Genomic DNA, 23,805 nt, shown 5'->3' on the forward strand with positions numbered 1-23,805 from the left:
ATGGCAAAAGCGGAGCTTCAAAGTGAAAATCGAAGTTTTGCGGCGTTGAAAACTTCTCAATTCTGCGTTGTATCAAATGGCCATAGTTTACGAGTTTAGCTTTCTTTTCTCTCCCGTTTGCGGGTGTCGATCATTTCGCTCACTGTTACATTTTGTTTTCCTAACAAATAAATTCGAAGAATGGGAAAGGTAATAATACCTCACTCAACCCCTGCGAGTCCCGATCTCCGACTCAGCTGGTCCACATGTTCGTAAGGCGCGAACACATTCCAAGGAGACGGATTGACGCCTGATGGGGCTAGTACGAAGTAGGGAAGAAATCTCCGCGCGACCATGGTTTACCATGGGGCCGATGGCGTGCATTAGACCCATTTAGCTCAAAGTGCTGTCTTTTATCTTTTGCGATCTTCGCGGGCATTTGGTTTTTTTTTGTCTTTTCGAGGCCTGCGCTGATCTCTATCCCACAGTACCTAGAGTGAAAACCCGACGATGCCATTGTGCACATGAAGACGATTTGACCGGCGCTCGCCCATCCCAGATTTTCTGCAACAGCGGCTGATTGTTCCTGTTTTGACTGTGGAGCGTACCCAACAGACCATTTGAAGCCACAAGCCACCCAGCGCCGGTTCTGCGAAAGATTGCCATTGAAACCCGGCCTCTTGGAATTTGATACAGTATCCACGGAGATTAGTCCCTTGGAAGCTCCATGATCACAGAACAAAGTATTAATGATCGACGAATACCAGCCACGTTCTGATAGGCTCGTTGCTCCAGTTTTGCGATCGACGAAAAAGGAAAAGGTCTGGTGTGGGCTGTTTTGCTCCCAGGTACCTTGTCCGAGAGCTTTTCCCATGTTACCAATCGTCCATCGACGGTGTGACATTGATCCATTGCGTCGATTGTGCTAGATCAGTAGACACCAGGCAGGCTAGTGCTCATATACAAGCCTGAAGGAATGGAGATCTGCTCGTGGAATTGAATGTGCAATTCTTCCTCCCCGATCGACGTGTGTCGATCTTTACAGACTCGAGCCTGCGGCTGTGCAAGATTTCTTTCTGCCTCTCGGCATACAGCAGTGTAGTGTATCGGGTACTCTAATGCAAAGTGTCCCTCCAGAACTAGATCAGGCTCGGTTTGATCTTAGACTGCAGCGCTGTAATCACATGCTCTTTTGAGCAGCCAAGTCTGCAATGGGGGTGGAAAGCTTTCAGAATGGAATTGTTTGATTGATCGTCCGGTTTATCTGGCGGGGCCCAAGTTATTTTCTTGGAAGGCGGAGGTACTGATTGAGGATCTTAATGTGGGTGGCGGCGAAGCTGGACACGGCGTTGGAAGGGGAGAAAAAGATAAGCAACGAATTCGCCCTCCTCCATCATCATCATCACTCTCTTCACGATCATCCACCAAAAGCTACCTGACGAGTGGATCCCGAAATCGTCAGGATGCAAGTGCACAGGATCCCTGTCTGTACGCTCACATGACGCAGATGCACATTGGGGAAATCGATCCTTGGCAATGCTGTAGACGGAAATCCCCCCCCCAAAAAGCAAACTTCTATACCGGAAGTGGCTGACTGAAGTTGAGACTCGGAGACGAAGGATCGTGCACAGAATGCCTTGAAAACACCCCCCTCTCAGCAGAAACCATCGTGTTCGAGCCAATGTGACAGGTCGAGAATACCTTCAACCTCGTCGAATCGGAATTGAGCGCTGCACAAGGTTTTTCCCACCAGATGATGAAATCCCTGGAATCACACCGCAGCCGCAGGGCCAGATGCATCAAGGCAACACATTTGACGCATTGACAAGTATTGCTATTTGTCTCCTTGAGAGAGGTGCGCTCGGACGAGATTTTTTCTCACAACAGGACCCGACAACCGGGAGATACTGCGCATGCACGGTCCTGTACGGATGCAGGTCTGAAGCAAACAGCAAGTGCACATAGGATCTGCCGAAAAAAAATTAAAATAAAAAGATGTAGTGAATCGAATGCAGGCCATTCTCAGTCACTTTGCCTAATGCTTTGGCTGAAAGATTCCGGGTTTCGTCTGTCTGCCTCTATGCACGCGTGCGCTTCGAGAACCATGAGAATGATCTGATCGTGCCTTTCGAGGCCAGACTTTCAAGGTCGCTCATCGACCTCGAAAGCCAGATGACTTGGAAGTTTGTTTCAATCATACCACATGGTGTTTTTTACGGAAAAAAAAAAGACCAGACCGATGAAACCCCCTCCCCCATACCCTCATCCCCTCGTTAGAACCTGATGCTCAGTTGCCATTCTGAGTCAAAAGTCCACACTACACCAGGAAGCAGACAATTGAAGACGACTGTGGGTCTTAATCTGTTGCTTCCCTTGATGGTTTCTATCGATTTTCTTCTTTTGGGATTTCTTAGCTGGTCAGCCCTCAATAGACCCGATGAAGCCCGGCTAGACGTGACTACTGTAGATTGTCCTTGCATGAACCGCTCACCGTGACTTGACACACCGTGTGAAGGTTAACCCCCTTCCGTTGCCTGGACACGCCCGATTTTCTCAGAACTTTGCACAACACAGAGCTATACCCCTTGGAGTGACGGAAATGTATTGGCTTATTGGCATCAAGATGGAAAGATTCTTCTCCTTGGACCGCTAATCTATCTATAGGTTTTCATCAACCACTTTCGGTAATTTTTGGCAGCGGAAGTGAGCTCGCTGGTTTCTGGTAGGTGGTCAGTGCTGCGTAAAGTCATCCTGTAGATTTTGTTCGTACACGCTGGTTGTTCCAGGCTACGCCTGACAAGATCTGTTGTATCATGTCCAATTTCTATCCTGTGTCCTCTTTTCTTTCCGCATAGAATTCCCTCGCGGTATGTGTTAGGCCTCTGCTCTTGTTTATGCGAGTAGCACCCATCAGAACGTGCCTCATCCACCCCAGCCAGATTCCCCCCTAATCTTGCTCTCTCAGAGGGAGAGGAACAGAGCCAGAAATATCCTTTCCACAGATACCAAATCTTGTCTTGATGAAAGTCCAATCTCGAGCTGGGAAACGCATGACGGATGTCCTTGCGCGATCCTTCTGATCGGCAAGCACTGGGGGCTTTTGCATTTCCTCGGGCACTCGCCGGCTCAGTCTGGTGCATGGTCAACTCGCCCTGCAAGGGTCAAACTTGACAGAGTCCGCCACTGTTGCCTGATCACTGCCCTTGTGGCAAATTCATGGCAAAAGCGTGGGGGGGAGGTGTCTGCCTCTGAGTAACGACCGAGACCGAGTACCTCCGAGTTACCAGGGCTAGATGGAGGAATTGTGGCTTTGGATATATTTCGGGTGTGTGAATGATGCTTTCGGCAGGTTGTTTTTGACCGTATACCTAGAATGTCCATGCAGATTGATGAGGGTATGGCAAGCTTTTCAAGCCAGTATGTACAGTACTGATGGTAGGTGACGTTCAAAACGCACACGGTATGCACAAATAGTAACATGTGTAACATGAATGTGCGGTCCCGTCGACTGTTCTCCGAAGGGATAGAATAGACGTGTCTGTAGGTCTAATAGGCAGAATCTGCCGTTACTTGTCGCCTCAAGCTTCGAATCATTTATCCGCCAAGATGTAGTGGGAGGGGGGGATTGTCGTGAGATCTCGGGCACTTGATCCCTGGTGACACCAGGAACAGCTTGACTTTATTGAAATGACATGACTATATGTTTCGCTTGTTCTTCAGAGAAAAGGAAATCGATTTGAAAAAGTGGATGGTCTTGACGTACGGACGAACCCGGCAATTTGTGATCCATTCTAAGCAGAGACATGAAGCCCGTGGCAGGTACTGTTAGGTCTCTACTCTCCACAAGTAACACCCGTGTGCACAGCAGATCAGGTCTTACTAATGGGTTTATCCTCTGAGATATTTCATTCTTCCACTTTCATCCTGATTTGGACACGACCACTTTCCATTCATGGAAAATAGCAAGCTTGAAGAGTGCTTGAATACGTATTCAGGTGATGCCATGTCGCTCATCAGCAAGACATAGGTGTATGACAACTGCCGGCTCGTGTATGCGACGGAAGGCTGGATCAATTGGAACGGCGCACGAGACACTGAGGCCACCCAGCTCTCTCAATTTATGTTAGGACATTGGCCTTCAAAGAGAACCAAAAATCCATATTATGATAGTAAAGTTGCTGTCCTCGACTGCCTCACTGCGCATCATTACGTTCAACTTTGCAGACGCGAAGAGGATCAAGACGTAGTATCGGTAGAAGTAGCAAGCTAGCTCTCAGTGTAATGAAAGCGAAGGCAAGATAATCTCAAGTATCGTTTCACATATTTCTAGCGGATTGCAGGAGAATGTCTCACTTCCGCGGCATCTATCGTATTAGCAGCAATTTTCCTTTCTTCAAAGCTCTCAAACGCATGGTTCACTGAAGCGCGTTCCGAATCTCCAGCTGGATTTGTCCATCGACAACACCCTTGATAGAGATGCTGCGCAAATCTTCAACGATCCAATCCGCCCCAGCCTCTTTCAGCTTTTCGAGAGAATGTGTTGTGGCCAGAGCAATGACCTTGTATCCAGCCGCCTTGCCCGCCTTGATCCCACTGGGCGCATCCTCGAGAACCACAATGTTTGTTGAGCCCTCCAGGCCGATCCTCTTCGCGCCAAGCTGATAGCATCGTGGATCTGGCTTACCCAGCTCGACATCCTCGGCTACCACGAGGTGCTTGGGGTGAGTCAGACCGAGGACCCCAAGCCATCCGTCGATCAGGGCGCGTGTACCCGAAGTCACAACGCCCCATTTGGCGGAGGAGCTGTCAAGAGCGTCCAATAGAGCGCGGCCGCCAGGGATTTCTACGGCATCAGAGCCATAAATCTGCGGGATTCGGCCTTCGACGTAGTTGACATCTGTTTGGGAAATACAGGTCAGTTTTATCATGGAGGAGAGCTATAAATTGTGTGAGTGGTCACACACAGTCCCAGTTGGCCTTGGTCTTATCATAGATTCCCATCACATCGATACTTCGCCGGCCATGGGAGGTGGCGAGGATGGTCTTGGGGTCAACCCCCAATTCGGCGCCAATTCTTGATTGGGGTCAGATAAAGTCCCCGTGAAGTGAATATTCCTTTGGATATCGTGACTCACTGGTGCCAGTGTTTCACGATTGCTGTTGCGAATAGTCAAAGCATCAGCATTTGTTGTTACCCTTCGGTTGAAGAGCTGAGCCATACCATCTGTCGAGTCAACAATTGTGCCATCAAAGTCTGAGAGAAGGCCATCAAATGTGTGTTCCTCCGCCGGGGCAGAGAAGGTCTCTTTTGTAGTCGACGACATGGTGGGGGAGGGGCTCCGCGGGGATTGCGTCGGGAATAGAGGGAATGTTGCAGATTGAAGTGGCTAAATTCACAGAAATGATCTCAAGCAGAGAGAGGAGTCAGAGGTGGGTATGAAAAAGAAGGTAAAGAGCCGGTCTATGTTTAACAGGGAGAGAAATAAAGAAAGACAAGAAAGTGCAACACAATCAAATGAACAGAAAACAAGAGATACTTCGATAGCGGTTGCACTACCCCTTAGCGTAATCGTCCCGCCGGCCGCGGATCGGAGATCGGTGTATCTGTTTCTCCGCTTATCGAAATCTTGGCGCTCAACTTTTTCGACTCGTTTTTGCGGAGATCAAGAGATACTGTGGAAGCGCACTTATTATTGTCTGATCTTGCTAAACACTGGTAAACAGACAAAATGGTGAAACTCGGTAAGTACACTGGTCCTTGACATGGATCAAAATCCAAAAACTCATCATCGTGTGTGTGACAGGCAAAAATTCTAAGCGGGTGCCCACTCGCCTGAGACACAAGATTGAAAAGGCTGCTGTTGCAAAGCAAAGGAAGCAGAAGAAGCTTGCCAAGAAGGTATTGCCCTCCAGAAATATTGCATTTTTGCATTCTATGAAGCACCAACTGAACATCAAGCTAATGCATCTCCTTTTAGAACCCAGAATGGCGGTCAAAAATCAAGAAGGATCCCGGTATTCCCAATCTGTTCCCGTTCAAGGATAAGATGCTCCATGATATCGAGGAGAAGAAGCGCATGAAGGCCGAAGAGCAGGAGCGTCTTCGTGAGGAGGCTCGCGCTCGCAAGCTTGAGGCCAAGCAGACTCAACCGGGTACGCAGACCGCTGTGGATATTATGGAGGACGATCTCGTGGACGATGACATGGACGCTGAGGGCAGCGACTCAAACCCTATGGCGGCATTGCTCGCATCTGCCCGCGCCCGCGCCCAAGAGTACGACGAGGAGAATGACAGTGAAGATGAGGAGATGGACGAGGACGATGATGATGAGATGGACGAGGATGACGAGGAGAGCGGCGTCACATTCACGGATGCTCCTACGCTAGGCAGCGCCATGAGTTCGTCCAAGGAGAGCTCACGGCGTCAGTTCGATAAGGTCTTCAAAACGGTCACCGACGCGGCCGATGTGGTCTTGTATGTGCTTGATGCGCGTGACCCTGAGGGTACACGATCCAAGGAGATTGAACGAGAGATCATGGCCGCCGACAACGGCTCAAAGCGCCTGATTCTCATCCTGAACAAGATTGATCTGGTCCCGCCTCCCGTGCTCAAGGCCTGGCTGATTCATCTGCGCCGCTACTTCCCTACTCTCCCGCTCAAGGCCTCCAACGGTGCCCCCAACGCGCACAGTTTCGACCACAAGGAATTGACCGTCAAGGGTACTTCCGAGACACTCTTCCGCGCGCTGAAGTCCTACGCCCACAGCAAGCAGTTGAAGCGCTCGATCTCCGTCGGTGTTATTGGGTACCCCAACGTCGGTAAATCGTCCGTCATCAACGCCCTCACTGCTCGCCTCAACAAGGGATCTAGCAATGCCTGTCCCACCGGTGCCGAAGCCGGTGTCACTACAAGCCTGCGCAGTGTCAAGCTTGACAACAAGCTCAAGCTGATTGATTCACCCGGTATCGTCTTCCCTAGCGCCGCCGGAAAGACGAAGAAGTCCAAGGACAACGAGCAGGCCCGCCTCGTCCTTCTGAACGCCATTCCTCCCAAGCAGATTGAGGACCCCGTGGCGGCTGTGAACTTGTTGATCAAGCGTCTCTCCTCGTCCGAGGCTCTCATCAACAAGATGCTCGAGGTTTACGGCATCACCACTCTCTTCCCGACCGGTGACAAGACCACCGACTTCCTCGTCCAAGTGGCCCGCAAGCGTGGCCGCCTCGGCAAGCGTGGTGTTCCCAATGTTGAAAGCGCGGCCATGACTGTGATCAACGATTGGCGTGACGGTCGTATTCAGGGCTGGGCGAATGCCCCTGTCCTGCCCGTTGCCGGCTCTGCCGCTGAGACCGCGGAGCCCACAGCCGGTCCTGTGGACAATGTTCAGGTTGTCACCGAGTGGGCCAAGGAGTTCAAGATCGAAGGCCTTTGGGGTAATGGAGAGGGTGATGATGAGGAGATGGCGGAATAGAGAGAGAGAGCGAGGTCTTCTGCTCGTCCGAGACCAAGACATTCGATGCACTACTTTTTGTTACGATGTTCTTTGTTCTCATGGTTAGATTTTCTTGGATACCAAAAAATGGGCGTTATATCTGGATGAATCAAATTTGCATATTTTTCTACTTTGAAAGCCTTGTATCCAACTCTCTTGCACTCATGATGCCTCTTTGACGCTATTAGAATCTTCCATTGGCTGGGCGCGTCCCTGTTGTTGACAAAAACATGGGTAAACTTTCAAGTCGCATGCATCCCATGTAAATCTCAGGGACAGAAATGGGAGGAAATCCAATCCTCAAATCGTAACGTCCTTTGGCTCTACTTTGATTTTTTCTATGAGGGACCCCCCCCCCTTAAAAAACCCTCCGTGCTTGCTAGTATCATTATTGATTCGACACACCTTTTGCCATGTACACTATTTTCAAAACATAAAACAAATGAGTCCTGTACGATCTACTATGTCGCAGTGCAAGTGTACAGTACATCTTTCCCAAAGGCATATGATGTACCCGTCTCCACACCGCGCTTCGCCGAGCCACAAGCTCGCGTCGCGGATTTCGCGCTTTCCACGACCCGCCACTCCTGCAAAGTCTCGCCGTTCAGCAACTGCAGAAGCTTACATTCAGATCCAAGTCGGCAATTGCCCACAAGTATCTTGTGCCGGTCGCGAAACCTTACTCACCGTCCATCGTGGTACCGAATACCTTTCAAAGTCCGAGTCTGACGAGTACATTCACACAAAGGGGACGGACAGATCGTCCAGCTTACTCTTTACGAGACTTTGAGGGTCCAGGTTCCAGGATCGAGGGTTGTTTTTTCTTTTTACAGATCAACGTCATGCCACCGCGCAAATCAACCTCCTCTGTGACGCCTGCCGGGACGGACGAGGTATCGCAATTATCTCCGTCAGTCCAAGGGACCGCCGACAAGCCCATCACTGCGACGGAGCAACAGATCAAGGCACGAGCAGAACAAGGTGTCAGCGTCGAAGTAAGTACAGCATGTTTGCAACAGGATATGATTTATCAGGACATGGTGGCGGGGGTTAGAAACATATGAAGACAGACAGTTGTTTTGTCAACACCTTGCATCCTGTGACTCTTTCCACTCTTTCGCTTCTCTAACTTCAGTAATAGGATTATCTCCTCCCACGCTCGCTGACCATTCGACTTGCCAAATCAGTCTTGCCACCCAATACGACAATCCAGAAGGATGCAGTCCTGGCAATTCAAAAGGCCGCCACTGTCTTCATCTCCTACCTCGCGTCGCAGTACGTATTTCGTCCATTCCCCCCCCCCTCCCTCCACCCGTGATCAACCACTGCCAGAGAGAAATCAAAGCAGCATAAGGGGGCTGCAATATTCGCACCGCGCTCGTCTGCCAGCCCTCGCTGGCCGATTAGCCATGGAAAATCTTGGTTCATCACATACTCACGCCGGTGTTTTATACTTCTAGTGCCAACGACGCAACTCTCAAGCGCACCGTCGCCCCGGCAGACGTCTTCAATGCCCTATCCGAACTAGAACTCGACGCGTTCCGTCCCCGTCTGGAGAAGGAGCTAGAAGCCTTTACCGAAATCAAAGCGGGCAAGCGCAAGGTCAAGAAGACCGATGTCAATGGCAACACCACTGCTGCGGAGAAATCAACGGGGGCTGGTGAGGACGACGATGTTGAAATGCTGGATAAACCCGCGAAGCGCGTAAAGCGAGACAAACAACAGAGCCGGTCAGCGGCAAAGCTTGAGACCGAGGCCGGCGGCGAAGAAACGCAAGGGGAAGAGGAGGAGGCGGAGGAGGACGAGGAGAACAACGAGGAAGAGGCCGATGAAGAAGATGGCGAGGACGAGCAGGATGAGGAAGAAGAAGAGGAGGAGGATGAAGATGAGGAGGAGGATGACGACGATGCACGGAGGGCAGACGACGATCTTGATCGAGTGGAGGATTTGGATGGGTCAAGCAGACACATGGACCCCGACGCTGACGAGACGGATGATGAAGGGCCTGCGAGTCAATTGCGAGATGGTCTGGAACTCGGCTAAGGAGCATTGACATTTGCTCTGAAGCGAAACAATTTAGTTTGCGGCGTGTCCCCTTTGGGCAACTCTGTTTCTTTTCTTCCAGGGCGCCTCCATGTGCTTATTCTTGGTTATTCTTGTAATGGGGTGCGCAATATACAAATCTCCTGGGAAACGGCCATCGTGAGGGCTCACCAGTTGTGAAAGTTGAAACATACGACCATATCCATGCCTGGATTCAAGTATATTTGGAAGAACTTAAGGTTGACGGGCAACATCAGCTACCGACTATCAATCATCCTCCCAGTTCTCCGTGTACCATCTCCAATGGATGATCGTCGATGTGGGTGCTGACAGTAGCAACCTTAACTTTTCAAAAGGCTCAAGGCTACTCCCAGCTCCCGTCACATACCTAATATATACGTATAGAGGTGGTTGGATGGCTGGACTATACCCAGGAGCTTCCCGTCGGCTGGCTACATATTCTATCTAGGCACTTATTAGAACTCGGAAGCCGAGCACGTCTCACACAACATCCTGACTAGATATATACATGTACATTGATATGGTGTCAGATCCATACGGCGGGTATCATCACACTCTTATATGCACACTTTTCCCCCCGTGTTGAAGCAGCTCCATAGGTTTGAAATATCTCTGCTTCATCAAGGTTGTCTGAAGCCCACGCACAGTTCAAGCGACCATTTCATCTATGCCGAGCACGGTCTTTCATCGCTTTCCATTCGATCCGGTCTCGATCAAACGAGTCAAAGGTTCCAGACGGGATCTACGCATTTCTCATGGTTTCCGATCTACAAGATAAACGCTCCTCTCATGCGCACACCTCAAAAGCCTAGTTGAAAATTCAATGTCGAATATTGTTTCCATTCAAGAGCATCCGGGCTTGCTCAAATGCCAACAGTCTTAAACCCCACATACCCTCCCTAGTTTTTATATTCGCATAGAACCGCAATGCAATAGTCAATTCCATCCGTAGGACTTGACCCGCGGCCACCTAACCCCGAGCGCTGAAATCAATGTAGACGTGATCACCCAGTAATATGACCAATTTGACAGCAATTGAGGGTAAACCAAAAAAAAAGTACAAAGGGGCATTTCTCCCCGTTCAAAAAACACCCCCCCACCCAAAAACAAAGAGATTACCACTCCGGACAGAAAACGCCAACGCCACATCATGCACCTAATCCGTAATCTATCGTTGGTATCTTCGCGAGCGTGGTTGAAATGAGAGCAAAGTAAACAAAATGGAACACGAGCCACTCTCGCTTTCGAGTGACAGGGCCCAAAGAATTGAGATGGGTGTAAGCACCAAACCGGAGGTTGCTTTTGAGGAGCCCACGTCACCGAGCGCCGATCACCATGCGTTCGATGATGATGGAAGAGACGCGTCGACAGCGAGTGATGAGTCCACGCATCGAGACTCGCGCGGGCATCCACCGTCACGAGCTGTGACTGGTCACTTCCTCCACCGCATGGGCCTCAATGCCCGCCTTGAGGTCTTCCGAGATCAACCCGGGCTTGACTGAACTGTTAGCTCGAGCTGCACCGGGTTTCAATGAAGCCATAGGCTTGGCGGAGCCAGGCTTCTTCTCGGCGGCGACGGAGGTCTTATTCGCCTTGCTGACGGTGGCGAACGAGGAGATGGGTTTTGTCGCCGCGGTGGCCCCCTTGGGCTTGCTGACACGCTTCTTGGGAGCCACCGTCTTCGCGGCCGGCTTTTTGGCGGCCTTGACCGGAGCCCGCGGCTTGGTGGCCTCGCGCTGGAGCAGCTCCGTCAGACTCTTTCCATTGCTGGCGGGATTGGCAATGGAGCGCTTGGCGGGCTTCTTCGCCGGAGGCTGCTCATCATGAGACGAAGAAGGTGTCATGAGGCCGGTGTCGCTGCGTGGTCGCTTCTTCGGGGTCGAGGTGATCACCACCGAGACCTGTTCATCCTCCGTCGTGGGAGGTGGGACACCAAAGACCGGCTCCGGGAGAGGGGAAGTGTAGGGTGCCGGGTCCTTCCAGTTCTTGAGCTGGACCAGATCCGCAACCTCGTCGGTCGATCCTTGAACAATGAGATCGAAACAATCCTCAAATTCCTTGCCGACCAGCGGCTCCTTGCCAATGTACATGGTCACACCATCCTTGCGACCCCGAATGACCTTGCACAAACTCTTCACGAGACGGCGGACACCGGGAATTTTGAGACTGGTGCCGGCGACGACCAGGGCGCGAGGTCGAGACTTGATGTCGGCATTCATGACGGACGTGATGGCCTCCTCATCGGGGTTGTGCTCGTTGTACAACACGACTCGCGGTCGCATGCGGCCCACGCCGTGACTTCGTTGACCCGCGCCAACCCGCGCGCGATCGTTCCCGGCGCATTCGTCGCAGTCGGGGGCCTCGGATTCACAGAATTTCTCGGGGTCCAGGTTGGACAGGTGGCGACATTTCTGGCAGACCATCTTGGTGATGCTGCCGTGGAGCTGAATTGTGATGGGCCAGCGCCCCTTGACACCCAGGGGGATCTCGGTTTCCAGGGGCTTCATCGATGTTTCAAGCCCGTCGATGTTCTGAGTGTACAGGCGCTTCAGCCGATTCTCCTTGCCGAGACTGGCGAGCATTTCGTGGAACTTGGTGGGTTGACAATTGGCGGCCTCTTCCCACAAGGATCGCACTAATTCGTGGAAGGGTCCCGTTAAGGTCTCGTCCTGATAGACGGCGGCATCAAACAGAAGCTTGCCGGAAGCCTTGAGATTGTACTTCTTCTGCAAAGACTTGAACAATCCATCGGGAGAGCGGAAATCGGGGACTATTCCCGGTGATTAGCGAAACATAGTCGTTTGATGTTGGGATGCAATGACGTGTGGGGCAGGTTGAAAGAGACGGTCGGGTGCGAGACCCCAGCCCAAGCGGCAAAAAGACAACCAACGAAAACAGAGAGGGAAAGGGACACGCAGAGAGGAAAAGAGAGAGCGGGGGGAGGCACAAGGAGCATCGAGGGGGTTACTTACTACCTGCTGCTGTAGAGATACCGGCACCGGCGATGGCAATAATGTCCTTTTGATGACGAAGAGTGTCCACCAGCAACTTGACTTGATCTGGTTGCTCGTAGGACGACCTGGAGAGGTCAAGATATTGTGTCGTGCGCTCCTTGGGCAGGGGGTTGCGCTTCCGCTTCTTTGCGGGCGGAGGGCAGTCTTGGCGCATAGAATCCTCGCCCTCTTGCGATGATGGCGTCAGGTACCGGGCGGCCGGCTCGGGCGAAGAGCGCGCGGATGAAGGCACGGAGCTCAAGCCCGAGCTGTCGTCCGACAGTTCATACACCGTCCTTTCCATGATGAACGATCCGTCAGATGCGGATGGGGGGAATTGAGAGCAGGGGAGGGGGTGAGAGGGTCGATGAAAGGGTTGAGAAAAACGGGTCGAGTGGTGTGGAGAGGAAAACCCGAACAGCTGGGGACAACAGACTGAGATGAGGAGGCTGAGGGGAGATGAGCAGGAATGCCAGCCGAGAACGAGGTCCGATGGTTCGTCAACAGACCTCAGACTGAAAATACTGCGATGGATACAATCATGTAGAGTTTCCGGGGGCAATGCACGCGATCATGAACCGGGCAAATGGACCGAATCCGCATGAGACGACCGTACACCAGCAGTGGACAAAGGAGGAGACGAGAAAAGAGGTTGGAGGAAAAAAGGGGAGCGAAGATAGTCGAATGAAGTAGAGGAGTCCGACGAGGAGGACGGAGAGATGGGGGAGGGGAAAGAAAGAAGTTGTGTGTGTGTGTGAGAGAGAGAGAGAGAGAAAGAGAGGGAGGAAATTGGTGGTCGGTGCAGCAGGACGATGAGGTCAGGTGTCGGGTAGTTGGGATGAGACGGCGTGAACAACGGAGACACGGAGCAACAGGTCAAGACAGAGTTGAGAATGGGCGACACAAGTTCAATGGGTGCCACGGGCCCTTTGACACCGAGAGCGCACCGCAGGATTTGGACGCCAGCACTCTGAGGGGGGTTACAAAATCAAATCCGGGCCAAACGGTCGTGATCTTGTTCAGATGGGAACAGGAATTGGATCGACCGCTTCGAGGGAGATAGAAGAAGCGAAGGGGGTTTGTGGTGGGTGGGAGGAAAGTGGGTTGTTGATGGGGGAGAACAGCGAGGAAATTGACGATGGAAGTTGTGGAATGTGGTGGTTGCGAAGGGGAGAAAGCTAACGTGGAGGAGGAGGATGAAGGGGGGGGGGAAATTCAAGAGGGCCGAGTTCAAGATGGAGGCGGATGGAAATTCAGAATTTGATACTTGAAGAGGATGGGAGACGGGAGGCATCTCCAAGGAGGAACCGCAGGACCACTCCAGTTCTGCTACCGGCCGAGGAGATGAGGAATTCAGGGCAAGACGATGCGTCGCGGTAGGAGTCAAAAAGACCAACGGGAGGACTAGTTGTCCAATCTGGGGAGTATGGACTAGGAACTACAGACTACAAACTACAGACCGTAGTACGGAGCCGTGAAATAGAACATGGTGAAGACAGGATACCAAATCGAATCGAATAAGTGGACCGTGTTCAGGATGATGATCGCCTGGATCGGAATGGGAGAGACGGTCCAAGAGCAAATATCACCAGAACCCGCGAGGGTTCCTTGCAACATCGTCTATCAATGGCTCAATTGCTGCCGAACCAGCTTCTACATGGGCCGGAAAACCCCTCGCTCGACCGGAGGAGCTACAGTGCTACGAAACGATCGGACTCAACTATGACATGCTTCATATGCACATCCTGGCGGACCTCCGACCAACGCTTGACAGAGAGAGGGACGTGCCCGTCGAAACGCAAGTCCAGAAATTCCGAATCAGATCGAGGTGGTACTGAGGCGAGGACGGACACTACCGTGGGGAATATTTGGTCCAGACTTGAGAGATGGATACTTTGAAGGTTCCGACAAAGCCAACCCTGACCGAGGCCATATCATGTCCTACGTCTGGTTTGATCGAGAAGCTGGACGATGGGACCCAAATGTGAGATTCGTGCATGATCGACATACACTGGACCATCGACAGCGAGACACACACACACACACACCCTCATATCCCAGTTCGTGGGGGTTCGACCGGGTCCCAAAGTCCCCAACTGTGCAGATGAAGAATATGCCCGCCGTTGGCCCGCAGGAACACTGCGCCATCAACTTGGATGTTATTGTGGCCGCTTTCGGCTAGGGCTGTCGCGTCGATGGTCCGAAGGATTGTTTGGTCAACGGGCGGCGCTTGTGTGCTTTTTTTCCTGCTCGCGTTTGGCTCCCGGGGGCGGAGAGCGGGAGTTGTATCTATTGGTGGATGGGGAGGTGGATCTGATCTTGCGTATGTCCATTGGTGGACACACCGTTGGCAGGGCTACGGGGGATGAGAGTCACGTGTAGTCATCCAGAGTGGCCGAGGCCTGACGAGATACTTAGGAGGAATTGGGACCCTGAGAGTACAATATCGGTGACTATAGCTTGTATGGCAATGGTGATTGCTATGTAAACCGCTGCACTCATGAGGAGACAGAGGATCATACTAGCTACGACATACAAGACCGAACAGAGTCCTTCGATCTCGGCTGTAAGAAGTGGAAGTAGATGAGCGGCTCATCCTCTCTGGCAAGGGGACTGTGTGCGTCGCCACTCCAGTCTTTGCATGGTTGATATTCAAGAGAGGTGGAGGATTCAGGAGTAAGAGTAGCAAGTTACTAAGTATTACTTAGTAAATAGTACTTACTAAGTAATAGGGTAGTACTGGAACATGCGTTGCTAGCCAGGGTCATGTAGTTCGACTCGATGGAGACGGTTGGAGCTGTGGATGGAGCTGAAGGGGGGCCGTGTGCTGAGTCATCCTCGATGGTCGGATCCGGCCCGGGTCCGTCCTCCCGGCGAGGTCGCGGGTCGTGGATCCGTTCCAAGTCACGGGAAGGTGGTGAGGAGAACCAACCAGACCAACCGGGGAGCTGTGACCAGCTTCTCACGCTTACCTGTGGAGGTGGATCAGTCAAGCTCAAGTAGTTGTATTCATCACTGTACCCCTCATTGGATGCGGTGGGAAGCTTCGATTATAACCGGACAAGCTCAGGGTGGTCTTCTCCCAAACCTCCAGACGAGATCTCGTCGGCCCGTACTCCAAAACATCCGCCAAACTGCTGGCTGATCCCCGTGTCTCGGCGCTCTTCAAAGCTACTGCTCCATCCACCCCCCCTTCTCTCTTGGAAGCCAATGGTGGTCTCTGCGCATCGTGGCGCACCGGCTGTGATTATCTCTCGGCCATGCAGAGTGGACCTGGCAGATTCATCCAATCTCATTGAACCCGCTCGCTCTTGATCGTCCGGTATGCCCTGATCATGGATGAAGGCATCAATGTGGACGATCTCTTCGGGGAGGCTCATTCCTTGGACCTGGGGCTGCCTCCCGCGGCCAGTCTGCCAGCGACTAAAGGATTGGCCCAATGCCTCGATGAGATGCGACTACTCGGCTGCCGTCAGTAAGTAACTGTCTGACCAGGTCCAGCGTGGCTGTCGTGGGGCCAATCAGAATGTCAGCGAGAAAATCAGATAATTAACCATCATACCACTGGCAGACGAATAGCATGGTCTCGATTAGGGGCCATTGCATACATTTCCGCAGATGGTGTTCGCGTCTGTGTGCGAAACCTTCAATCCGGTCTATCGGATGGGAAATGGGGACTGAGTGATGAATGTTCTCTCGCCCCCGTCACAGAAGCGCACAACGGCAATCAGCTCGTCCATCTCTCCTGGAGCGATGCCGGATCGGACCTCGCCGTCGTGGACTGCATGGGTCGAATCTCAATATATTCCATCTTCATGGCGCTGAACAACATCACGGGCTTACGACAGGCCAGTTATGATTCAGGGGATGATAGCAACCAGATCGTGGGGTTGATGTGGCTCAATCCAGGTCGACAGGTAAATCGTGGTCCTTTCTCCCATCTTGCATGCCCCTGCTGGGGCTGGAGGTCAGGGTTGAACCTGAGGGAACGCGTCATTAACTGACGCTTGGAAATCCAGGTCCAAGCGTATCAACAAGCGGCAAAGTTGAACAACCGATGGGCATATTCCCCCTTTCGGTGGCGCCCAACCCACCCGTCTCATCCCGCGGGCAAGAGCTCTCTGATTACGGTCACTCGAGCCGGTCAGATCAGATTGATGTACCAAAACATCAATGGCAAGTGGGCGGAAGTTCCTGCCGAATTGAAAAACACTGGATATTCCGATAGACTACTGACACACGCTGCAATGGTCGCAACGCAAGGTGAGTGAACTCCCCATTCCCTGGAGAGAGGCGACCCTTGGGGAAGTTGATTGAAATGGGCTGACTTGCCTGACCTAGGAACCATCCTCCTGGCCACCTACTCTGTATGCCAGAAGCTGTGCCTCTATCGGGTTGAAATTGCCTGGACTCCCAACAAGTGGGATCCCACCGTGATGAGAAGCCCAAACAAGTGGCCGGTACCGGCTCTGCGACTTTTGCATTATAAGATTGACATGCCCAGCAGCATTTGGAGCATCAACCATGACTCGGAGGCGCAGATGGCTCAGTCGGTCCCATTCCCAAACTCGGTCTACTCCTTGACACGACTCGAAATGATCCCAGGGCAGGTGGACAGCCCTACGGGACCAACAACCACTAGTCCGTGGATCCTGGGGGTGTTCTCCAAGCCTCTCCATGCGTCATCTGAATTTCCCCTTCAACAAGGTCCCGCCAGTGTCATTGTTCGATGGCAGTTGGACTCTACACAACAGTCGTTGCACCCCAAGTTCGATGAAGTCGTATCGAGAAAGACCCATACACAAATCAAAGTATGCCAAGAATATCCATGATATCAACCTCTGATTGCTTTGCTAATTCGCCCTCACAGCCCAAAATCGAAATGCGGCGTCTGGAGGATATCCACTTGAACAAGTACATTGTATCGGTGGACCTGATGGAGCACGTTACAGCTCCAGCTTTGGCACTCACTCACGACGACGGGTCAATTGCGTTCTACGAGACCAAGACCATGACCTTGTTTAACGGACTGGACGATGCCAGCACGGTGAATTGTTTCGCACAGGCCGGATTCCAATTCCCCATCGACGCTCCAGGTACGTCCGCAACGACCATGGCCCCTAGTGTCTTACCAAGCTGACCACAGATCAGGTCTTTCGATTGCCTTTTCTCCGAACTCCTGTGCCGCCGTGGTACTGGACAGTGGAAGCCAGCCACGACTAAGATGGATGGAGCACAACTTTGGATCCAGCGGCGGCCTGTATGACGAAGGTTAGCAATATTCACGCCGCCACGCTGGGCACGACGATATTCTAATATTGGATTTGGAACAGGGAAATTTTCAGCCGCCATTGCTGCGCTCACATTAGCGTTCAGCCGGGGATCGGGCAGTGACTCGAATACGGATGACATTATGATGGTTGTGTTAGGCCAGCTATCCTTGGGTGAGTTTGCCCGATGCTATGGGTACCAGGTGAGCCTTGTACTAACAGTTGTCTTTCTCTCACTATCCAGAAAACCAACCAACATTCCTGGGCGAAGTGTACCGGGCATTATCCATCAACTGCAACTTCACCGTGGAACCAGACAAAATCATGACACATACATACATACCTCGAGCCCTGAGTCTACAAACGAGTTTAGGGTTCAGAGGCAGAAACAGGCCTCGGACGATGCCGTCGGCCATGTCGTGGACCGTCCTGCAGCTGCGACACTCCTCTTTGCTATTTGCAACATATTTCCAACACTGCAATAATTTCCCAGCAGAGCAGAGCGACTCGGGTGAGTGGATTTTTAGCCCGCAATCGCGTCCTTTTTTGTTTCGCGGTCGCAGTCTACTAAACAAAGAAACCAGGGATTCTCCATGCTTTGCTCGGGAACACAAGGTGGGCCTTGAGTATGTCCCAATTCATTCTCAACGAGATACTTGATCTTGCCGACGACTTTGAAAGTGTTCTCCATGACTCGGAGGCCTTTAGTCAAAAGTGTAAGTGTGACAAGGGGAGTCGCCGAAACCACCCCTTCCATTTCGTCATTCTGGGAATCTGACTTGTCGATATCTAGTAAAAACAACAACTTCGCTACCCCTCCTTATCTCCCTCTCCAGTATGTCGCGTGCGTTCATGCGCATAATTTGTCGTGGCCTGCGCGGCGTCCGCAACGGATTCGAAAATGTCAACACCGCCGCAATTGACGCCGAATCCCGCTCCTGTTGGGTCGAGATCTGCCGAGCCATCGAGACTTCTCCAATCCGCGTGGATCTCTACGAGAAGTTCCTCGCCGGTGTTGATTCCGCCGTCAAACACGCCTATCAGGGTTCCGGCTTCGGCGATGCCGAGCGGCCCAGTCCCGAAAAGGAACTCCTTGTAAACGCACGCATCCCTCCGGTCCTCGTGCCCGCCGTCGAGACCCTCTTCACCCAAACCGTTCCATCCATTCGATCAGAAATCAACCGGAAAGAAATCGTCATGGGCGACTACAGCTGGCTGGGTCTTGACAACGATCCGGGCACCGCGACGTATCGCAAGCGCCATGATATAGACATTTTGATGAAGGTGCCTCTCCGGCCCGTGACGGGTCGACAGGACCTCGCTGTGGCGCCGATGGCGCGACGACGGCGCTGTGTGCGCTGTGGTGAGATCTCCGGGGATGCGGGCCGGCCGCGGACGAATGCGTGGACAAAGATGATGCTTCGGCTGCATGCTCTGAAAATGTGCCCTTGTGGTGGCGCTTGGGTCATGGAGACGCCAGATTCTGTGTCGCCAGAAGGCGTTTCGAGTTCAGGCGGATTGGGTGGATCTGGCCCTGTGAACGTGTCCAAGGCTGTGGAGGTGGCAGGATCTGGATAAGTCCGTGGCACTGGTATGGGCGGGGGTTATGGATTTTGAGTGTGCAGGTATTCCACGAGTCGATAATTTCAATCTTTAGACTAATGAGTCGTCGTGTACAAATTGTCACGAGAGGCATCCATCCCTTCGCCTATTCTTATCTTTTTGCATGATGAACAATCAATGTGACGTATTACCAGTAGGCATGAATGAAATACATGTATATTTTTGCCTCAAACCTAACCGCCACCTTTCAGGGCTCAGGCATGGATGGGAAGACAGTGTCGATATACATGGTGGGCCAACTGAACTGCATTACACCGTGACGGCCGACAGGAGATTAGGCAATTCCCATCAGGAAATCTGGAACCAGCCCAGCCCCCTGCGGTTTTCATCAAACGCCAATTTTCCTCGGCCACCTAAGTAGTTTGATGATGGCTCAGTCCGGCGAACTGAACAGAGATCATGAGGCCTGGCCCATGTCCCTGAAATGTGATAATCGCACCTGCACATCTCCGCAGGGGCAAAAAAGGTGGAGTAGTCTAAAAAGTGTCATGTCATGTCAAGGGTCGATTTGCATCGTGGTTTTAAGATACATAATCAAATTCCATTTTTTGGATGTAAAAAAAAAGAGAAAATCGACCCTGCTCAGGTCCACAGATCACACATCCTGCTCAATGTGTCCAAGGGCAAGTAACGTCTTTTCCCCCACAAAACTCCAGATCCGAAAAAGTTCTGCACTTAAGCCTGTGGATTAAAAAGTAATTAGTAGGTGTTCGGGAACCCACGAGGGGAGAAGGACCAGGGAAAATGGAAAGCATGTATAACTTTCGTATCTGCAATATTGATCGACCGCAAGGGTGGACAAATCGTCCGAGCTTGGGCTTGAAGAATATTGAAAGATACGGCAGATTCAATGCAGACGGGTCCCTGCAAAATGATTTCGTACCTTAACGGCGTACTTCCGCTGGGGGAAGTGGATCTGGCGCTTGCGCTGGCGCTCAGTAACGCGGGTAGCCTCGTGCTTGGTGAGACGGCGGCGGAGGTCGCGGGTGAGCTTGGGGCGGAGGTCAAGAGGAATGTACTTCTTGCCCTTGTAGAAGAGACGCAGCTGAGCGCGCTGGTTGGCGTTGATGACGGTGAGAACGCGAGCGATCGACTTGCGGACCTCGGAGCTGTGGTTGGAGAAAAATTGTGGGTTAGTTCACGATCTTGAAAATTTTCGACATTTGTTCGAGGTTCGTGAATTGGCGACTCTTTGCGGGTGATTTCATTCTGCGACGGGTCCCAGGCACGGCGAATTCGTTATTAAAAGATTTTTGTGTATAAGAAATTGTCGAAGGATGATGATGGAAAAGAGGTCCGTGTTGTAGTCGCAATGCTCCCAGTTTTCTTTCTCATGCACAATGATTGCCGCATTTCCCGGGTCCCTCGTCGCAGAATTCCATCGATCGAAGGTGCCTTGGTCGATAAAAATCGATATCGTTGTACGCACATTCTCTGGGTCTTGGTGGAAGCACCGTTGGCGATCTTCTGGACGCGGAGCTGGTTAAGCTCGGTCTTCAACTCCTCGAGCTGCTTGGCAAGCTCCTCCTTGTTCTTTCCCCAGAGCTGACCAGCCTTGACCTTGGACGACTAGACGAAAATTCCATCAGCGCGATATTCAGAGCGAGCGCTCGCAGTCGAACATACCATGGTGGCGGCTTTGTTGTGTGTGCTGGGTTGTCGGCGTTGAGAATTGAAGATTGTCCGATGGGACCAAATTGTGGTTGTGGGACTAGGGCTAAGCGAGTTGGTCACACTAAGCGGGCACGTGATGGAACATCGAAATTGATTCTGTGGACTGATATTTCAGGCATTCACATTTTAAGTCCGGAGTCAGGCACAAATGTGTTGAGGCACTCAGGCAAACACCTTCCCTGGGTTACTGGATCGAGGCTAGCGCCTTTTCCATCGGAGTGGTCGCGCTTACGTCGACTGATAAGCGGGCTGGACTGTCTTGGACGAGTCCGGGTGTATTATGATGATTCAAAGAAAGCGCGATAATATCCGCTCCGCTGCTCCATTCTCTTCACTTTGAGCGAATACTGAATTCTTGACCGGCCATGACCTCCACCAGCGCCGGCTGGGCACAGCTGCGGCAGCAAGCTCGATCCCTCGAGACTCAGGTATCACATCCATCGCCGACTGTGAATATGCTCCGGCAAGCCTGTGGGGACTAACAGCGAGGACAGACAGAGCAGCTTTTCCATACATATGCGCAATTCAGCTCTCTCGCTAAACCACCGCAATCTCCCACGGAAGAGGAGCTAAGGCTTGAGTCGCAGTTGAAGGACCTCCTCGAACGGGTAGGTTATCTCCGCTCATGTCCCCTGCAAATGTCAAGACTATGGATACAAGTCAGGAGGAAATACGCCGGCTGAAAATTCCAAACAGCGCGAAGCACTCATCTCCCAACTGTCCCGTCTCCTTGACTCCGAAGCTACCTTGACCTCGTCCGCCCTGAAACAGAACAATCTCGCTCGGCATCGTGAAATCCTGGCCGATCACCGCCGAGAGCTCAATCGGTTGACGTCCGCTATCGCTGAAGCTCGCGATCGTGCAAACCTACTCTCCAATGTCCGCTCCGATATTGATGCATATCGTGCGAGTAATCCTGGCGCCGAAGAGGCCGACTACATGCTCGAGGAACGCGCGCGAGTCGAGAACAGCCACAACATGATTGATGGCGTGTTGAGCCAGGCATACGCTATCAACGAGAACTTTGGTATACAGCGCGAGACACTTGCAAGCATCAACCGGCGCATCGTGGGCGCTGCGAGCAAAGTGCCCGGAATGAACTATTTGATCGGGAAAATTGGCACCAAAAAACGGCGAGACGCCATCATCCTGGGCTGCTTTATCGGCTTTTGTTTCCTCATGCTGCTCTACTTCAGGTGAATGGGCTGGGCCCGTCCAATTGTCTTTGACCTTACATCATTTCATCGCAAGTCCTTCAACCTGCACCATGAGCTTTCTTTTTGTCTTATTTCATATATCATTGGGGAGTTTGGAGTTCAAACACTGACCCACATCGGATTTCTGATATTACATGTGAAGATGACATCTCTGCCCCACCGAGGTCATGGTGGTATCTATAGTCTTCTGTTATACACGTTCTGTCCCTCTTATATACAAATGCAACTTTTGAGAGGAGACAATCCATCAAATCGATGAGCCCCTGAGGCAAAACCCCCCTGTCCTACTTGCGCTTGACAAGCTCGGCTTCGTAAATGGCCTTCCTCTCCGTAATGAGCTTTTGAAGGCCCGCGTTGAGCGTTTCCATTTCCGCAGGCTCGGCATTACCACTGCCAGCCCATCGGATGCGGCACTCTGAATCGACCAAGTAGACGTAGCCAACCTTGGAGTTCATCATGCCAACAGCCTCCTTGAGAGACTCGGTGAATCCCTTCTGCACAAGAAAGTATCGGGGGTGCTGCTGCTCGGGAAGCTTCCGGCGCATACTCCACATGAACATTTTAACCAAGGTCGCCTTCATGCGATTTTCCTCCAAGTTGATATCCACCATTTGCGCCACCTGCAAGTTGTTGGCAAGAAGCTCGGTCAGACGCGGATTTTGCGTCGGGCCCGTGAACGAGCCAACTTGTGTCTCAGCCCAGACACTGGAGAACAGCTTGACCACACTGATTTTGCCTTGCAGAACGGGGGTCGTATCTTGACGATTCTTTGGCTGGGCCAACGTGATTCCAGACATGTTGGGGAAGTAGAGCGCCTTGTCGCCTTTGAAAAGCCGAGGGTTTGACACGAACGTCTTTCCTTCAAGGAAGCGCAGATTTGACCATTCTCGGAAATAGGGCTTAGCGACCTGTCGTGTTCTATAGACTCAGCCAAACAAACGTTAGCTGTCGGAGGCAGGTCTTGCTGAATCGGAGTGGTCAAAGTGGGCATACAATTCCTTTCTTCGCTCAAGGTGCCGGTCGTAGTTCACAAAGTCATCTCGCCTTTGTTTCAATGACCTTGAATCAACACCCGTATTCTCGCCCGCCATCGGTGGCGCATTGGTCCCGATCGGGCGATCAAGCATCGGAGGCTTAAAATCCTTATCACCTGGCTGGGGCTTCATGTCTTGATTCTGCTGGAACTGAACACCGCGTCGCAACGGCTGCGCTTGTTTTTGTGCGGCTGAGGGCACTGTCACCGGCTTATTGACCTCCTCCTTAATCGCATTTCGCATGCTATTTGTAGCAGCATAATGGCGTATCGTCTGTGTTTTCGCGTTGAAATGGACTGCTGTGCTTCGAACTTGACTGCCTGAGCAGCGATATATGCCGGGGAGCACTGCCCTCATAGTTCTCATTCCGGAGGATTGAGCTTTCCACATCGCAGTTTGTAATATGCGCCTATGTCGGGGAAGCAAATAAACGGCCACTGACATTGACCCGGAGGGTTACC

General features: G+C 52.0%; 9 protein-coding genes across 9 annotated transcripts; 4 read left to right on the top strand and 5 right to left on the bottom strand.

The window, feature by feature from the left end:
• Window positions 1-298: 298 nt before the first annotated feature.
• On the bottom strand, window positions 299-853 carry POX_d05601 (uncharacterized protein; the record flags this gene model as incomplete). Its single annotated transcript, XM_050114443.1, has 1 exon — window positions 299-853. The coding sequence occupies one exon, from the start codon at window positions 851-853 to the stop codon at window positions 299-301; it is 555 nt and encodes a 184-aa protein (XP_049969394.1).
• A 3,541-nt stretch (window positions 854-4,394) lies between these two features.
• Window positions 4,395-5,303, bottom strand: POX_d05602 (Glycerol-1-phosphate phosphohydrolase 2; the record flags this gene model as incomplete). The annotated part of the gene is made up of 4 exons (XM_050114444.1): window positions 4,395-4,876; window positions 4,944-5,053; window positions 5,115-5,136; window positions 5,201-5,303. 4 exons carry the CDS (start codon window positions 5,301-5,303, stop codon window positions 4,395-4,397), a joined length of 717 nt encoding a protein of 238 aa, XP_049969395.1.
• Window positions 5,304-5,708: 405 nt separating this feature from the next.
• On the top strand, window positions 5,709-7,448 carry POX_d05603 (Nuclear GTP-binding protein NUG1; the record flags this gene model as incomplete). The annotated part of the gene is made up of 3 exons (XM_050114445.1): window positions 5,709-5,721; window positions 5,784-5,878; window positions 5,958-7,448. The coding sequence occupies 3 exons, from the start codon at window positions 5,709-5,711 to the stop codon at window positions 7,446-7,448; spliced, it is 1,599 nt and encodes a 532-aa protein (XP_049969396.1).
• Window positions 7,449-8,311: 863 nt separating this feature from the next.
• Window positions 8,312-9,512, top strand: POX_d05604 (uncharacterized protein; the record flags this gene model as incomplete). The annotated part of the gene is made up of 3 exons (XM_050114446.1): window positions 8,312-8,464; window positions 8,611-8,744; window positions 8,930-9,512. 3 exons carry the CDS (start codon window positions 8,312-8,314, stop codon window positions 9,510-9,512), a joined length of 870 nt encoding a protein of 289 aa, XP_049969397.1.
• A 1,436-nt stretch (window positions 9,513-10,948) lies between these two features.
• On the bottom strand, window positions 10,949-12,830 carry POX_d05605 (NAD-dependent protein deacetylase hst4; the record flags this gene model as incomplete). The annotated part of the gene is made up of 2 exons (XM_050114447.1): window positions 10,949-12,303; window positions 12,506-12,830. The coding sequence occupies 2 exons, from the start codon at window positions 12,828-12,830 to the stop codon at window positions 10,949-10,951; spliced, it is 1,680 nt and encodes a 559-aa protein (XP_049969398.1).
• Window positions 12,831-15,861: 3,031 nt separating this feature from the next.
• POX_d05606 (Mediator of RNA polymerase II transcription subunit 16) lies at window positions 15,862-19,374 on the top strand (the record flags this gene model as incomplete). Its single annotated transcript, XM_050114448.1, has 10 exons — window positions 15,862-16,001; window positions 16,098-16,443; window positions 16,546-16,789; window positions 16,868-17,337; window positions 17,397-17,622; window positions 17,678-17,797; window positions 17,860-17,970; window positions 18,041-18,307; window positions 18,381-18,512; window positions 18,590-19,374. 10 exons carry the CDS (start codon window positions 15,862-15,864, stop codon window positions 19,372-19,374), a joined length of 2,841 nt encoding a protein of 946 aa, XP_049969399.1.
• An 892-nt stretch (window positions 19,375-20,266) lies between these two features.
• On the bottom strand, window positions 20,267-21,048 carry POX_d05607 (60S ribosomal protein L35; the record flags this gene model as incomplete). The annotated part of the gene is made up of 3 exons (XM_050114449.1): window positions 20,267-20,528; window positions 20,849-20,988; window positions 21,046-21,048. The coding sequence occupies 3 exons, from the start codon at window positions 21,046-21,048 to the stop codon at window positions 20,267-20,269; spliced, it is 405 nt and encodes a 134-aa protein (XP_049969400.1).
• Window positions 21,049-21,458: 410 nt separating this feature from the next.
• On the top strand, window positions 21,459-22,293 carry POX_d05608 (uncharacterized protein; the record flags this gene model as incomplete). The annotated part of the gene is made up of 3 exons (XM_050114450.1): window positions 21,459-21,521; window positions 21,588-21,701; window positions 21,790-22,293. 3 exons carry the CDS (start codon window positions 21,459-21,461, stop codon window positions 22,291-22,293), a joined length of 681 nt encoding a protein of 226 aa, XP_049969401.1.
• Window positions 22,294-22,594: 301 nt separating this feature from the next.
• Window positions 22,595-23,734, bottom strand: POX_d05609 (uncharacterized protein; the record flags this gene model as incomplete). Its single annotated transcript, XM_050114451.1, has 2 exons — window positions 22,595-23,228; window positions 23,304-23,734. 2 exons carry the CDS (start codon window positions 23,732-23,734, stop codon window positions 22,595-22,597), a joined length of 1,065 nt encoding a protein of 354 aa, XP_049969402.1.
• Window positions 23,735-23,805: the final 71 nt, after the last annotated feature.

This window comes from Penicillium oxalicum, chromosome IV, assembly GCF_001723175.1.
Source record: "Penicillium oxalicum strain HP7-1 chromosome IV, whole genome shotgun sequence".
In the NCBI taxonomy this organism is placed as follows: Eukaryota; Fungi; Ascomycota; class Eurotiomycetes; order Eurotiales; family Aspergillaceae; genus Penicillium; species Penicillium oxalicum.